This window comes from Orcinus orca, chromosome 2 (assembly GCF_937001465.1).
Source record: "Orcinus orca chromosome 2, mOrcOrc1.1, whole genome shotgun sequence".
Taxonomy (NCBI): domain Eukaryota; kingdom Metazoa; phylum Chordata; class Mammalia; order Artiodactyla; family Delphinidae; genus Orcinus; species Orcinus orca.
Window position 1 is genome coordinate 60975178 of NC_064560.1, and position 17804 is coordinate 60992981.

The 17804-nt window shown below is 48.3% G+C and overlaps 1 protein-coding gene across 3 annotated transcripts in view; it reads right to left on the reverse strand.

The window, feature by feature from the left end:
- Positions 1–17804, reverse strand: part of ALPK3 (alpha kinase 3) — a 53562-nt gene that overhangs the window by 27082 nt on the left and 8676 nt on the right. For all 3 annotated transcript variants that reach the window (XM_049705755.1, XM_033402922.2, XM_049705756.1), the window contains 3 exons: positions 17416–17537; positions 6987–7104; positions 5173–6400 (listed from right to left, as the gene is read on the reverse strand). In XM_049705755.1, coding sequence (XP_049561712.1) covers positions 5173–6400; positions 6987–7104; positions 17416–17537 — 1468 coding nt within the window. The remainder of the gene's footprint in view (positions 1–5172; positions 6401–6986; positions 7105–17415; positions 17538–17804) is intronic.

A 17804-nucleotide genomic window follows, 5' to 3' on the forward strand; every position in this document is an offset into this window, starting at 1 on the left:
CTCAGCTTTATTAGTTGCCCTCAGTAGGAAAGTTGGTTGGAATTATCTAACCCAGCATTACTGGAAGCTGATATTCAAAAAATGTTAGTTCTCTCCCCTTTCTGTCTCACTCCCAAGACTGGGAGTGAGGATAGGCAGGGGACTTCCTTGGCGGTCCAGTGGTTGAGACTCTGTGCTTCCAATGCAGGGGGCATGGGTGTGATCCCTGGCCAGGGAAGTAAGATCCCATGTGCTGTGTGGTATGGTAAAAAAAATTTTAAAGAAATTTTGTTTTTTTAATTTAAAAAAGATTAGGACAGGCAGGTGTGCATTCCTACCTACCACTTACCCTTGCTTCATGCTATCTGTCCTTCCCAGAATGTCTTCCTTCCTCTCTTTAACCTATCTAATTTCTTTTTATCTGGGGATATTATGGGCATTCTTTTTTTTTTTTTTTTTTTGCGGTACGCGGGCCTCTCACTGTTGTGGCCTCTCCCGTTGCGGAGCACATGCTCCGGACGCGCAGGCTCAGCGGCCATGGCTCACGGGCCCAGCCGCTCCGCGGCATGTGGGATCTTCCCGGACCGGGACACAAACCCGCGTCCCCCGCATCGGCAGGCGGACTCTCAACCACTGCACCACCAGGGAAGCCCTGGGCATTCTTTTATATTAAAAAAATTATATTCAATGTTTTTCTACTATGGTATTTCCAGTAATAAACCCTATACATGCTGCCAACCGGCCTCTTCCCAGATGCCTTCTCTCGTGACTGCAGACCACCCCACTCTCCGTCCCTAGAAACCTACTGCAATAACATTCACCACAGCCTCTTTGCGCTTATGGTTTGGTACAAGTCTAATACCCTGAATTCATTAGATAATTTCTTAAGGCAACGATCATGTCTCTCCTTAAGCCCTCCTCCCTTCAACAGCTCTCAGAAAATACTTATATTCACGTAGTCTCTGAAAACCAAAGCACCCTAATTATGCAAGGAGAGTTTCCGCATATTGAGACGATCATCCTCAGGACATACAGGATGTAAAGTACTGTGAGGTCTCGAGGCGTTCAGCAGAGCCCTCTCATGTCTATACCACCCACTCTGAGGATTTGGGCAGATGGGGCATTCCACCATATCCCCAGGCTCCTGTACCTCAGCTCCAGAGATCTGAGCCAGTCTCAGAGAAGATCTCAGGTTAGGGCACTAGAAAGCAGCCTTTGAGGACACTGAAGGCCAGTTCCCATTCACCAAGTACCTTAAGCAAGATTGCTTCTGCCCAGGGAAAGAGCTCCCTGAATAGCATGGCTGGGTTCAAGGAGAGGGTCCCTGGACATTCTTAACAACCCAAGAGGCCTCAGTTTTAGCACCTGCTCCTCATCCACATCCAAGACGAAAGCCTAACTTGAGCTGTCAGAGATGCCCCTTATTTCCAGGAAAGGAAATCAAGGCAGTGTAGGGAAGCAGCAGCAGATCCCAGAAGCAGAGGCCTTTAAAATATCTAACGCTAACAAGAGGCATGCTGGACCCATATGGAAAAAATAACAGAGCTTAAAAAGAAATAAGAGGGAACGTCCAGTGGTTAGGACTCTGCGCTTTCATTGCCGAGGGCCTGGGTTCAATCCCTGGTCAGGGAGCTAAGATCCCGCGAGCTGCGTGGCTCGGGCCAAAACTTTTTTTTTAATTTAAAAATAAAAAAAGAAAGAAGAAAGAAGGCTTGAATGATAGAAAAAAATACCATGCTCCTGGATAAGAAAGCTAAATATTAAGATATTGATATTTCCAAATTAATTCTTATATGTAAAGATACTTAATGCAGTCTCAATCAAAATACCAATGGTATAGAGACAGAAAACAGATTAGTGGTTGCCTGGTCGTGGGGGTGGGAACAAGGATTAGCTGCAAAAAAGGAACAAGGATCTTTTCAGGGTGATGGAATTTTTTTTTTTTTTTTGCGGTACGCAGGCCTCTCACTGCTGTGGCCCCTCCCACTGCGGAGCACAGGCTCCGGATGCGCAGGCTCATAGGCCATAGTTCACGGGCCCGGCCGCTCCGCGGCATGTGGGATCTTCCCGGACCAGGGCACGAACCCGCATCCCCTGCATCGACAGGCGGACTCTCAACCACTGCGCCACCAGGGAAGCCCGATGGAAATGTTTTAAAACCGGATTGTGGTGATGGCTGTACAACTGTGAATTGTGTATATTGGTCTGTACATTTTAAATAGGTGACTATTATTGGTGTATAAATTATACCTCGATCAAGCTGTTTAAAAATATAAACCTAACAAATTTTACTAAAAGACCATTCAAAATTCAAATCTGACTAGTCTTCCATGAAAGGATGTAATATGCTTTTGATCTTGTTAAAAATAATTCATCCCTTTTTGAAAATGTAGTTTTTTAAAATGGTGAATATAAGGATACAAGGTAAAAAAACAATGTTATCTGGGAGTTTGGAAAAATTCAAACAATGATTCTAAAGTTTTCCTACAGGAATAAACAAGAGAGAATAGCTGAAACATGTTTAAAAGAAGCATAAGAGGGTTGCTCTGCCAGAAATTAAAGCTACAACAATTAAAATGAGATCATCCTGTTGTAAGAATCAACAAACAGATTAACGGATTATGATCGATGTATATATGCGAACTAAAATAGGCTTCAGTGGGTATAAAATTAGTGTATAAAGAAAGAATCACAAACTAATAGGAAAAGGTTGAATTTGGGGGAATACTTATTAACCAAAAATTGAGCTAGAGACTGATACTATGCTATACACACAAATCAATTCCAGATTAATTTAAAAGTCAAATGAAGAAATTCAAACAAAAATTATAAAAATACAGATATATATTTAACTAACCTTGGAATAAGGAAGAAAAGCATAAACACTATTGAAGAAATGGTTAAAATATGCATATTGTGGCATCTTACATAACCACTAAAAATGAAGTTTTTCAGATAATTTTCAGGAACCATGAAAAACTGCTCACGAAATAATGAGAAGTAACGAAAGGAGAATATAAAACTGAATCAGAATAACAATGTAAATCAAATTTTTAAATAACAAAATACGTATACAGAAAGATTGGTAGATATATCAAGATGTCTTTGGATGGTAGAATTATAGGTGAATTTTTACTTTTTCCTTTCAGCTTTTAGAATTTTCCCCCATATTTTTTACTATGGTCATGTGTTTCTTTCATAATCAAAAAAGATTTTTTAAAAAAGATTTGGTAGAATGAGAATATGAAAAACCAATCAAATTCAGCTACTAAAAAGCAACAGCTTCAAAAATACATATAGCTGTTAAATGCATTTTTCACATGTATGATACATTTCACAATTTTTTTCAGTACTAAAAAAAAAAAAAAAAGCCACAAAAGCTCTTTGCAGGAACAGCAGAACCTCTACAGACAGCCTCTCCTGTGCCTGCAGTGCCCCAGCCCATTCGTCCCACCTGCAAGAGGCAAGGAGGGCCTTGTCAGGAGGATGCAGCCATTCTGGCTGTGGTATTCCCCACCGCTGTGGGCAGAGAAGCCAGATTCACTCACAGACTTGGCCGCCAGCCTGATCTCTTCCCAAATGTGCTCCCTAGGGGCCCATGAGGGCCATCCCTACCATATGCCCTGCTGTCCACATGTGGAGCGGCCCCATCTGGGCTCCTAGGAACTCACCACTGCAGCTGCTGAAATCTCCTGAGACCAGGCATGAGAGGCTGAGAGTCATGAACAGATTCAGAGAGTCTGGTTTGAGGTTCACCCCACTCCAAAGACCTCTGAACTACCGTCCCCACAGACTAACCTCAGTACCCTCAGCACACACTGAAAGAAAACCATCTCCCCTGGCCACCCTTGAAACTGGTCTCTCCCTCCTGCCCCCATGAAAGCTCTCTGTGTGGGAAAGGCAGTCCCTCCAGGAAGCATCCTTTTCCCGCTGCCCTCCAGGAGGTACTGCAGCAGCTTGTCCCTCATGTTTCCCTTCACTGTTCCAAGAAACCGTCTGTCTTCTGCCTTGACCCCTGTGAAACACTGCTTTCAGCTGCTCCTCCTGTCTCCTGGGACCCATGCTCCTGCTTCCTCTGCCCCAAGAAACAATTTCATCTTAGTTCCCGCCAAAATGCTGTCTCCACTTGGGGTTGCCAGATTTAGCAAAGAGAAATACAGGACACCCAGTTAAATCTGAATTTCAGACAGACAACCAATCATTTCTTAGTATAAGTATATCCCATCTATTTTATCCAACCCACCCCCAGTCTTGATACACTTTTTCCTTCTGCCCCACCATAAAACACTCCTTCTCTCTACACTCCTGTGAAATACTGCCTGCCCTCTGCCTCTGAAACATGAAACACTGACCAAACGGGATAAACTGTTTTCCTTCTGTTAATCCTCTCAATTCCGCTCCCCTCTTCCCTCTTCCCCTGCCCCCTACCCCCATCAAACTCCTCAATGCTGCCACCTGGATACCCTCCCCTCCCCTGTCTCCACACAAAACCTCTGTCCTCTGTTGGCTACCTGATCCCCAGAAGAATGCCAGCACTCCTGTTCTCAGGGAAAACAGTTTCCCTCTACCTCCCACCACAGTAATGTCTCAGACCTACTGCCGTTTATTTCGTTCTTAGCATGCACCAAGCCCTGGGCCAAGCACCCTGATTCTCACAGCAGCCCTTTGAAGTAGGCACTGTTTTTATTAAGGTTTTATGACTTGCCCAAGATCGCACAATGTTAAGGATAGTCAGATTTGCACATAGGTATACCTGACTCCGAAATCTTAGATAAAACCCCAGATCAAGTCAGAATTTTCTGGACAGTGGATATTTTTTCAATCTTCTTCTAAGCACCCAGGTCAAGACCCACTGCACACTACAGACCACTCCTCAGTCTCCCCATTCTCTTTCCTCCCCAAAGAACATCCTCTTCCTCCGCCCCCCTCTGCGACATAGTCCCCTTGGCAGTGAACTTCCATGTTGTCAGAGGAGATGGTCGCAGTCAGGCTGTGCTGCCCACACGCCTGGCATCTGGGGACTGCCTGGGGCGAGGCCCAGGCCTGTGGTCCCCTGCTCCTGGCCAGCACTCCACCTCACCCCACCCCCTTCTATAAATATCCCACTGCTCACTGGCTGCCCAGCTGCTGCAGCAACAGTTTCCATGAGGTCATCTTTCCCGAGGCCTCCAGGCACCCAACACCCACACTTACCTTTCCTGGAGTCCTGTGGCCTGCTTGCCCCTGCAAGGGGCTGTCCTGGGTGCTCTGTCTCCGCCGGGCGGGGGGTGTGGGCACTTGGGCAGAGGCCTGAGGCGGTGCCTTCCCTGAGCTCTGAGCCCCAGGTTCTGGATCTTGACTTGGGGAAGAATCAGGCTTGCAGCTGGTGGTGGGCTCCCTTTTGGGCTTCGGAGGAGCAAATCTCTTCCTGTTGAAGGGCCTAGTCTGCTGGGGGGCTGAGGGCGTGGGCTGGCCAGGGACAGCAGGTTCCCTCTCACCTCTGGCTTTGCTGGATACCTTCCCTGAGGGCAGCTCTCCAGGTGTCCTGCCACTGGGGGCCTGGGCCCCCTCCTCCCCCTGAGGCTTGTCTGCCTGGGTGCTCTCCAGATACATGTCCTTCAGGGAGAAATACACTTCCTGGTCTGGGCCTGGGACAGGGGCATTCTGGGCCTGGTCTTGAGTACCCACAGCAGAGGCTGGCTTCCTGGTGCCATCTGCTCCGGAGGATCCAGGCCCCTGTGCGGCCCTGCCCCTGGGCTGGGTCTGAACCTGCTCCACGTCCATGGGCCCCTGTGTCCCACAGGAGTCAGGCTTGTCTGAACTGGGGACACAGTTTTCAGAGGAACGGTGGCTTCGAGCTGCCCTCTCTACCTCTGGCTTCTGCACACCTTGCTTAGGTTCCTCATCTTTCTTTTTCTTCTTGGCCCCAGACTCCTTTTTGGGGGCTCTTTGAGGCCCCAGCTCCATGGCTTTACAGATGTATGTCAACAGGCCATGCTCCCCAGCTTCCCCGTTCTCAGGGGCAGCCTCCCCGTTGGTGGTCACCTCTCCGGAAGCAAAACTGTTGATCAGGCCCAAACCTGGGAGCTGACCAGGCTCCGTCTCTCCCTCCTGCCAAGCCACTGGTGTCCCGCTCTCGACCTCCCGGGTAGGGGCCGAGGGGACTGGCACCTCGGCCCCACTCAGCCGCCGCTTCCGCTGGAAGCGGTCGGGGCTGAGCTTGCGCAGGGTGTCGGCCTCTTCCACGGCCTCCTTCCCGTGCTTCCAGCTCTTCTCGATCTCACGCATCTTTGCTGCAGCCTTGCGCTTCAGCTTGGCGAACCAGCGCTGGTGGATCTTGTATTCGGTCATGGTGCCCACCTCCAAGACCCCCGAGCAGGACACAATTCCCTTGGCATTCTGGGCAGAGGCCTGGTAGATGGCGGCATCTTCTTCTCGACACCTAGAGGCAGGAGCATGAGATGGGAGGTGAGAGCCCACAATCCTCGCAGCCAGAGCCTCGCAGAGTTAAGCGCCCCGCCCCACCCCCTGCCAGCCCTGCCCCGAGTGCCACGCCCCACCTCCGACAGCACCACCTCCAAAATTTCCGACTACAGCTGAGGAAACTGAGGCTGGCAAGAGGGTGGGAGCTGGCCAAGGTCATGCTGTTCCAGGACAGATTAGACTTGGGGCCCAGGAGAGCTCCCTTCAGAAGCAGGTGACCCACACAGCCCCTTGTGAAGTAAGGATGACACAGGAGCTTTTTTGGGAAGCTGACCTCATGGAAAATGTTGCTATGGGTCAGGACCCCCTCTGGTTACACTCAGCTCTCTGGCTGTCAGAGATACTCCCGCCCTGGCCTTAGGAGATCCCAGACACTAGCAGGCAGACACGCTTCAGCAGGTGGCTCAGCTTAGCCGCAGAACCCCGCCTCCACCCCCAGATCCTGTCTGGGCGTCTTCATCCAGCTGACTTCATTTCTAAGGGCAGACGTGGGCCATAGGACCTTCAGGAGGGCAGAGAGAGCAGAACAGGCCCCTCTCCCTCACCTGTAGAGCTGCAGTGTGTGGCGGTTGCCCTGATGAGTGATCTCGTATTTTGGCAAGCCACAGTAGCGGTCCAGCTCTGTGTCATCCTTGTACCAGGTCACCTCTGGCTCTGGGTATCCTAAGAGGGAAGCAGGAGATTGGGTTGCAGGGAGACCAGTTCCAACATAGTGGGAGGAGAGAACAGGATGCCATGGCTTCCCCAGACCACCTGAAGAGACTGGACTGGCCCACCTGCCCCCGGGGCTTGTAGCAAGAAGAGGGCTATCATATGGCTCAGTTTATTTTTAGAAGCTAGGCCCTGTCAAAGCCTAAAACTGTTCCCCTTCAGCAGCTGGAAGGCAAATATAGAGGAGAAACTGCCTAGCTTCTGGTAAGAAGGGAAGCAAGGAGTCTCCAGAAAGCTTTGGCTGGTAGTAATAAGCTTCCTTTCTTCAGTGGCCTGTTCTACATCCTCAACAATAGTAACAGCTCTATCCTCGAAGGTCTCTCACCAATACCCAATATCAACACCACTGCCAAGAGCCCTCCTTCTTTCATTCCAGGTTCCTGAGCTGTTAGTATTATTCGATGACACAGCTAAAACATCCATCCATCCATCCATCCATCCACCCATCCACACCTACTTTCCCATCCATTCACTACTGTGAAACTGACTGAGGTATTTTCCCAGCCCCTCCTCTCTGGACTTCCAGCCCTACTCACAAAGAGCTTCCAACTGTAAAAGTCACATGTCCCTTCCTCCCTGGACACTTGGCTGATTTGTCCAGTAATGGACACATAATCAGTTAATCTAATCCAATTCTTTGACCTAGTATTTGGGAATTGGAACCTAGAGACGGTCTACCCTAGTGTCTGGAAATAACTTGGAAGGGTTACAGCCATGTTCTGCCACATGGACTGAGAAGCAGACAAAGCTGCTCGACGGTGAGATGGAAAATGAAGTTGATGTTCAGGATAGAATAAGAAAAAGGAGAGAGAGACTTCTCTGGTGGTCCAGTGGTTAGGAATCCACCTTCCAACGCAGGGGATGTGGGTTCGATCCCTGTTCAGGGAACTAAGATCCCACATGCCGCGGGGCAACTGAGCCTGCACACCACAACTAGAGAGAAGCCTGCACGCCGCAATGAAGACCCAGTGCAGCCAAAACTAAAAAAAGAAGACAGAGGGAGTCCCAATATCCTTCCAAATACTGGCTCCATTCCTTGCCTGGGCACAGGTACATTCCTACTTGTCAATTCCATAAGAAGCCCATCTAAGCCTTACCAAAAAATTCTGCTTCATTTCTTAAGCTGACTCCAATTAATTTGTAATGTTCATTAGAAATTAAAGACTCCTAACATATATTCCCTTAGGTTTGTGCTGACTGCCAAGCAAGGGTTATGAAGATATAGGAGCTTGACAGACAGCTCTCTGCTATCAGGGAACTGACTGTACTATAGAGAAGATAAGACAGGTCTCCGCACAAGGGAGGGATGCAGCTGTATCTGGGTACACATTCTCTGTCTTCCCTACTGTCTATGGATAAACTACCCCCATGCCTATCTAAAGACACCCTCACTGCATCTCATCTCCTCTTGCCTCATCAAGGACATCTCTCCAACAATCATTCCTCCTCTCCTGCATCATCAAGCTTTTCCTCTCTTACATCATTCCCATAAGCATACAAGCCTCTGTACTGTCTCCCTTCTTTTAAAAGAACTTTCTTTGACCCCATGTCCCCCATTAGCTCCTGCCCCCATCTCTCTATTCTCTCCTTTATAGAGAAATTCTTTGAAAGAGTTGTCTGTATTCACTGTCTTCACTCCGTCTCCTCCAATCAGGCTCTTGTACCCACCGCTGCACCAGAATTGCTCTTGGCAAGGTCACCCATGAGTCACACATCGCCAAATCCACTAGCGTTTCTTAAGCTTCGTCTACCCGATCTGTCAGCATTGACCGTCCCTTCTTGAAACCTTTTCCTCGCTTGCTCCTGGATGCCACTCCTTCTGAGAGCCTTTCCTACTCCACTGGCCACTTTTCCTAATCTCTTTCTTCCACCGCTCCCCCACCATCACCACCTAAGACTATAAGTGTTAGATAGGCCAGGGCTCAGGCCTCAGAACAATTTTCCATTCTCTAGCCATAAAACCTAGGGGATCTACTCCTGTCCTTCAGCCTTTAAATAGCTATATCTTCCTGACTCCCAAATTTGTATCTCTAGCCCAGACCTCCCCTGAACTCCTGGTTCTTATTTCTGACTGCCTACCTGACATCTCCACTTGGAGGTCTAATAGGGATCAAACTTAACAAGTCCCAAACCAAGCTCCGTATTCCCCTCTCCAAGCCAAGTCCCACATATATCAGTAAAGGGCAAATTCATCCTTCTAATTTGGCTCAGGCCAGAAACCTGGAGGCAATCCCTTATTCTTTTCCTCACGTCCACTCCATCAGATGATTCTATGGGCCCTTCCTCCAGACTGTATCCAGGATCTGATCACTTCTTGCCATTCCCCACCGCCAACCTGGTCCATCACCATCATCTGACACCTCAGTTTCTGCAACAACCTCCTTGCTGATCTCACTACTTCCATCCTGGCCTCTCTTCAGCCCATTCTCAGCACAGCCAGAGTGAACCTTTTAAAATGAAGTAAATAAAGTCAAGTGATAGCACTCCTCTGCTCAAAACACCCTAGTAGCTCCCATGTCATTAAGGTCCTCATGACGTGGGCCGCGCTAGCGCACTGGCCTCAGCTCCTCCCGTTCTCTGCCTTGCCTGCGGTACCCCTGCCACACGGCCCTGCTGGCTGGCCTCTAAAAGCAGGTGAGAATCACATCTGGATTCCTCCCGCCTCTGTTCACACATTCCCTCCTTGGAGAGGCCTTCCCTACCAGCCCCTGTGAAACAGCGACTCTGTCTCCCTGGAAACTCTTAGCCCTCTTACTATGTTTCTTTTTCTTCATAGAATGCATTGCTGCCTGACATATTATACCCTGATGAGGTTGTTGGTTTACATCCATCTTCTCCAACTCCCTGGGGAAAGAACAGCTCCATGACTCATCCGTGTTATTCGTGCTATGTCCCCAGTTCCTAGAATAGTGCCTGGTATGGAATCAACACTCGTTAAATATTTATAGGTGAATGAATGAAGCAATGCACTAACGGCTCAGGGTACAGAGAAGGGAATGAGCACCTCTGGCTGGGGAATCAGGAAAGGCTTTATGGCATGAGCAGCATTTGAAATGGCTGTGAGGGTGGGTAGAATTTCAGAAAACGTGGGTTCAGTGCCTGTACTTCCCCCCTTCATAGCACTAATCACAATACTGTAACTGACTATCCCCTTGTCTGTCTCCCCTCCTAGACTTATGTCCCATGTAAGTCAGCATCATCTCTCCTTCACTTCTGTATCCCTACCACCTAAGATGGCACCTGGCACAGAGTAGTTACTTAATAAAAATAAAAATCTGCTGGATGAGTGAGTAAATGAGGAAGGGAATAAGTGAGCAAACAAGAGGTGAGTGGGAAGGGCATGCCTGACAAAGGAACCACAACAGCAGAGTGTGGGGTGGAAAGCAGAGGACACACTGGGGAACTGTGTACAGGAGTAGGGAGCAAGGGAGGTGAGGCTGCAGCTGGGTCAGCTAGGAACAAACTCTGGGCAGCCCTGACTGTAAAGCGAGCCCCATGTTTCCACAGTGAGCTAAAGCCCCTGGTTACATCACCGTGCATGTCCTCACCATCCCATGGGATGATCTCATTCCTACAAGGGCCAGGCTCAGAGCCTCCCTGCCCCATGATCTGCCCAGTCAGGCCTCAGCCTCCAGGGCATCCGAGTCCAGTCAGGCTGTAGCGAGAGGGCAGGGATGGGGCAAGAAGGGAACGCTGAATGGAGCCCACAGCCACAAGGCTGGGGCTTCAGCCACCATGCCACCTTTTGGTGCCTCTTCACTAGGTGGGGGCCAACCTGACAGCTTAGGGCTCCACGGCAACAATGGATTCTGGAAACAACTTTATTTGGGGAGAAAACATTTCTTTGTGCCCTGGGTAATAGAACTGTATTCTGAAACACACAAAAGCAAGGGAGGTCCTTCACTCCCAGCTGCACACACACGTGTGCCCGTATGTGTGCCCACAGGCTGGCATGCACGCATGCACACACACACACACACTTGGCCCTGACCAGGAGAGCCCACAGCAGTACTGAAGCCTGAGGCTTTCCCTCTTCCCCTTCCTACACTGACACCTCTGCTCCACAGCCAGCATGCCTGAGTCCAGAACTCAGCTCGGAGACTTACAGCCTCATCCTAACCATTCCCATTTTGGAGAAGCTCAGATTCAGGAGAAGAATAATGATGAATGTAAATTTAGAGGTTTCAAAGAGCTTTCAAATATAAAATTTCATTTGGTCTTCATAACAAACCTGTGAAAACAATTGTGAACATTTACTGAAGACTTACTATATGCCAGATACTGACCTGTACATTTTTCATGTATTATCTCATCTAATCCTCTCATAAATCCTATGAGGAATGTACTGTTATTAATCCTCAATTTAAGGAAGAGGAAATTAAAGCTCCTGCCCAAAGTCATCCAGCTGGTACACAGAAGAGCCAAAATTCAAATCCCTCTCTTCTATAAAACAGGTAAGGCAGGTGTTTGAATCCCTTTTACACAATCCCTTCCTTTTACACAAAAGGAAGATGAGACTCAGAGAAATCAATAACTTACTCAGGGTCACACAGCTGGCACATGACAAAGCCCTTGGTGTCCTTTTCCTTATTCCACTGCTCTTTCCCCTGGGGACTCTGGGACTAATATGTAAGTTTCTGCCCCCAGCAGTCATTATTTTAGACTTATTTCTCTAAAACGAGTTTCTTCAAGAACTTGGTTCTGTCTAAAGGCTAAGTCCCTCTGCCCAGTTGTCCTGACACACACACACACACACACACACACACACACACACACACACACACACATACACAGGCTAACACAGAATCTACAACAGAGTTGAGGAGAGTGGGGGAAAGGGGTCACCATGCTGGACAGAGATGGGCAGCCTCAAGGAGGACAGTTGTACTCTGGCCAGAGGGGCCCCTGGGGGAGACAGGAGCCAGAAGGTCCAATCAAGGCCTGCTATCCCGCATATGCCCACTCTGAGAGGGGAGAACCCCAGGGTCATATACCACTTCTCCAAGTCCCGAAGGGCTTCCCTCAGAGCTCAGCCAGCAGGGGCACTGGCACAGACTCCTCTTCCTCACCTGGACTAGATCCTGACCCACCACGAAAGCATCACCTACTCCTGGCAGGGCCCTGCTTAGACTGACTCATCACAACCTCATTCAAGGAGTGCTACCAGCAGGGTGGGAGGAAGTGAGGTCACTCCATCTCCATGGGACGAGCCAGGATCACCACACCAGTCTCATACAAAGGCCAGTCTGAGCCATACACCCATCCTCGATCCTCCATTCCAGATGGGGGCGGAGGGGAGACCCAGTTTCTAGCCCTGTTTCCTTTGTTCTCTGATCTTTCTGCATAATGCTTTCCCCTCCCCCTGGCCCCTCTCTTACAGTCTACCTTTTCTCCTTGTTAATTGGGAAAGGCTTACTTACCAAGTGTACTATGGTGATCACAGAGAATTCTTTCTTAATCTGCTACAAAAGACTCAGGTAACCTGAGATTTTTTTTATATACATGGGGATGAGGAGGGAGGAGGAGGGAACTAGGTACGACAGTGGACCAAGGTGTGGATGTTAGAGATAGCTAGAGCCCTAGAAATCTTACAGCCTTACTCAGCAGAGTCGTAGATCTCATCATGGCAGGTGCTCCTGAGCAGAAGACCATGGGCCTGGCTGGTCATCATGAGACATGGGTATTATAGCAATTGAGGGGATAAAAGTTTGTTCCTTTGAGTTGGGCTTGAGACAGGGAAAAGCTTACTCCCATGATGACCTTGGGGGCATCCAGTAAAATACTCCAAGACTCTGTAAGTCAGACTCATGTCGGCTTCAGCATGTTGCTCTCAGAGTCCATGGCTACAAAGGACAGAATGGAAGAAGGAAAGGAGGGAGGCCCCCACAGCAGCTGCTGCTGTCAAGGCACTGAAGCTGCAGCTGCAATGAACAGGCAATGTGGAAAGTGGAAAAGACACTGATTTTGTTGTCCACACAGTCAGGGTCACTGTGGTCACACTGGCAAATATGTACTGAGTGCCTTCTTCGTGCCTGCTCCAGAGGCACGATGTGTCAGGTGTGTGCTCTACCCCCCAGATCTCACGGGCTCACTGGGGAGAGAGATGGACCAAGAAGCTGTACTGTGAAAGACAGAGTAAGAGCTCTCTGTGGAAATGCTGGAGATGACCTCCTGGAGGATGAGCTGTTTGAGCTGGGCCTTGAAAGATGATAAGGAACTTGCCAGGCTTCTAGGTAAAAAGGCAGCATGAGCATACCATCTATTTTCACTCTCTCACCCAAAACCACTAAGCTACATTAATGAGATATTTTTATTTAAAAAAAAAAATGTGTGTGTGTGTGTGTGTGTGTATATGTAGTATATATATAGCCACTAAAAAAGGGGAGAATAAGGGGAAGGAGAGCAATAGGAACAACAACATTTTGAAAGCTGGAAAGCAGATGGACAAGTAGAAACTGACTTAGCAGACCCAAGACAGCTTAACCCAATGAGAAACTGAGAACTACCCTCTGAACAACAGAAAATCCTCAAAGGGCCTAGGAACTGGCAACCAGATATCTCTGGAACTGGGGGTAAAGGGAAAGAAGGAAAGGTAAAAAGAGGTGTGGAAAACAGTCAGATCTCTGGATCCCCTCCCCACTCCATACCACTGTGTAACTAACTGCTCCTTCCCCCTACGTCCAAAGATGCAGTTTAGTAACTGACCTGTACATTTTTCATGTATTATCTCATCTAATCCTCTGAGGGTAAGCCAGCTTGGTGGAGGGCATAAATATTCTATGGAAAAACGAATCTATAAAATAAATGTTTGGGCTTCCCTGGTGGCGCAGTGGTTAAGAATCCGCCTGCCAATGCAGGGGACACGGGTTCGAGCCCTGGTCCGGGAAGATCCCACATGCCAGGGAGCAACTAACCCCGTGTGCCACAACTACTGAGCCTGCACTCTAGAGCCCACAGCCACAAGTACTGAAGCCCACGTGCCTAGAGCCCGAGCTCCGCAACGAAGAGTAGCCCCCGCTCGACGCAACTAGAGAAAGCCGCGCACAGCAACAAAGACCCAATGCAGCCAAAAATAAATAATAAATAAATTTATTTTTAAAAATAAATAAATAAATGCTTTATGCTGAGAGCCCACCCAATTCTCTCATCTGCATAGCTTCCAGAAAACTCAGGCAAGACACTAGAAGAATACTCACTAGGGAATCTGGCTAGTCCAAGAGGAAGGAACTAAAGAAACTCACTTTGTCAGTTCCCAACTCTAGTGGTGGCCAGGTCACCCTAGAGTGAAGACCCAAGGTTTCAGGCCCCTCCTACTTGCTCAGAACTTCCAATTCGCTTTTTAGTCTCCTGCTTTTACTCATTATCTGACAACCAAAGATTCCTAGATATCTGAGGAAAGCCTATAAGCAGGAGATTCAGGACCAAAACAATTAAAGAGAAAAAAAGCAAACTGGAAGAAACACAAACCATGCAGGAAACGTTTAGAAAACTATCATTACCAGTCTCAGAGAGTTAAAAGAAAATACTACATTCATGAAAAGAACAGGATGTTCTAGAAAAGGATTAAAAAAGAGCTCTTATAAATAAAAAACCCAATAGAAAAGCTGAAATATAACACTGAGGAAATCTCAGAAAGAACAAAAAGACAAATAGATGAAAGGGAAGAAAAGATAAGAAAATAAGAGAATGAGTCCAGGGGAGCAGATATGCACATAACAGGAGTTCCAGAAAGAAAGAACAGATAAAACAGGGGGAAGAAATCAACATCAAAATCATCTCAGATTTCTCAGAACTAAAGGCCATCAGTTTCCAGACTGAAAGCATCCAAGCATGCCCCTGGATGAAGACACCCGTAACAAGATACATCATTATGAAATATCAAAACACTCTTAAAAGCTTCCAGAGAGAAAGCTGGTCTCATGCACAGAATCAGGAATCAAACCGTCTTCCTGCTCTGAACAGGAACACTGGAAGCAGGCAGTGTAGTAATGTTTTCAAAATTCTGAAGGAAAATTATTTTCAACTTAGAATTCTATACCTAGCCAAACTCTCCATCAAGAGTAAAGCAGGAAAAAAAGACATTTTCAGACAAAAGTTGTCTAACATTTACTTACCATGTACTCCTCCTAGGAAGCTACCAAAACAAGGATGTAAATCAAGAAAGAGACAAAGGTGGAATACAAATAAACAAGAAATCCATTACAGGAGGGGAAAAGGAAATCCACAGCATGATGATGAAGGGAGATCCTAGGATGACGACTGTGTACCAGACGCAGAGAACAACTAAGTCATACTGGAGCGGAATGACTCAAAGGAGAGATAGGTTGAGAGCTTGTCATCATAATGCCTCTGCTCTTGTACCATCTTTGGGACCTGATGAAGCCACTGGAGGATGCAGCTCAATAAAGCCAGAGAGTAAGCCAAGAAAAAGGAAGACATGAGATCCAGGAAACTGAATCAAACCCAGAAGAAAGGCAAAGGAAAGACCCAGTAGAACAGCTGTGTATTAGGCCTAAAAGCCCACCAGTTCACATAGAATAGGGATGTCTCTAAGGAAAGTAACTGACAGGGTACCGATGGCATTGATCTTGTGGAAAGTTATTTTAAAAGGCTATTAGAGGGACTTGCCTGGTGTCGCAGTGGTTAAGAATCCACCTGCCAATGCAGGGGACACAGGTTCGAGCCCTGGTCTGGGAAGATCCCACATGCCACGGAGCAACTAAACCCGTGCGCCGCAACTACTGAGCCTGCGCTCTACAGGCCGCGAGCCACAACTACTGAGCCCGCGTGCCACAACTACTGAAGCCTGCGTGCCCAGAGCCCATGCTCCACAACAAGAGAAGCCACCGCAATGAGAAGCCCGCACACCACAACCAAGAGTATCCCCGGCTCACCACAACTAGAACAAGCCCGTGTGCAGCAATGAAGACCCAATAAATAAATAAATAAAGGAGATAAGTGAGGGGAAGCAGAGAAGCACAGTAACATAGCAGATGCAGGCATAAGCAAGCAGCATCAGATGCTTCAGAGAGCAAAAGCAGCTTCTCCTCTTCACCAGGTTTGTGGGCTTTGGCAAGTCACCTAACCTATTCTAGTTTCCTCCTTTGTAAAATCTGACTAATAATAGCACTGACTTCACAGGGTTTTGTAAGAATTTGACAACAATGGAAACAGATACACGTTGCAAAAGGTGTTATGCTGTACAAAGTGACGGGATGCAGGCGCATCTCTGCATCCCTCGGAAGTGTTCTCAGCTTTGAGCACAGAGGGTTCTGGGCAAGGTGAAAACTGCCCAGGGGAACCCAGTCTCAGAGAAGATGTTTAGCTGGTTGGGGCAGACAGGTTCCCCAGAATCAAGACATGTCGTAGCTGGAAACCACCAACGCCCTTGATTTACTGAAAAAAATGGGCTCTTGGAGGGAATCTTGACCTGGTGGCTGCAGAGCTGGGAGAGATAGGCACCCATTGGTGAGTCCTGCAGGCCCTGAAGCAGGTCGGGTTAGTGCAATGGAGCCACTGCTGGGAGGTTTGGGGGAGGGATACAATGCCCAGGGCCAGCTTCCCAGTACCCTCACCCCTTTATTCCCCCCTTCCAAGGAGTATGTCTCTGCTTCCTATTCTGCCAAACTGTTGCTTCAAATTCCATCTCGGAGTTCAGTGAAATGCACACATGACAGTCTTCACTTCTAACACTTATACGGTACTTACTGTACGCCAGGTATTATTCCAAATGCTTTGCATGTATTCATACTATTATCGTCCCCACTTTGCAGGTGAGGTGCTCGGCATCACATAATTGGAAAGGGGACAAGCCAGCATTCCAAGCCAGGCAGTCTGTCTCCAGGGTCTGCGGTCAGAATCACTCTACATTATTGTCTCTCAGGCTTGAGACTCCCAAGTTTCAAACTACTCAACTGTAAAATGGGGATATTTGAGGAGTAGCCTTGAAAACCTCTTTCGACTGGAGAGCTTCTTTCCTTGGAATAAGATTCATCAGTCGTGTATGTATGCCTGAGGGTGAGGAACCTTTACAGAAGACAGGTTTTGAAGAAGAGCAGGGTGTATATGTGGCTCCAGAATGGGAGGAGAAAGGGACCCCAGCCCACACAGGGAGATGAAACTGGAGAGAAAGCTAAGAAGACAAATGTCAACTTGCACAGTTTCGTGCACACAGCCAACCCCTCTCCGTGCCTGTCCCCACAGCCCCCTTAGACCCCGACCTGTGCAGCACCCTGGCATGGATCATACAGACGGCCTCATTACCTGTGACGATGCAGGTGAATCTAACGTCGCTGTCCTCGGACACAGCCCGGGACTTGAGCGTGGTCTCAAAAAGCGGCTGGGTCTCCTCTGTTAGCTGAGCAATGACGGAGCAGAAGGTGCTCCTAGGAAAGGCAAAGAACTATTCAGAGCAGCCTTTCTCCCACCTCCACCGCATTATGCCACACCCTGGTGCCCAAGGTAGCTTAAATCTTACCATGTCCATCCGTCATCTCGTGGCCATGGCTCCAGCACCTGGGCAAGTCTTTCCTCCAGAAAGCCTAGGCCTCTTGGCCAGGCTGGGAGCAGGGAAGTTACCAAGGGGCTGAATGGGATCCTGACCCAGACCCCTTACAGTAGGCAGCATCTGACCATGGACCAGACTCCTGAGC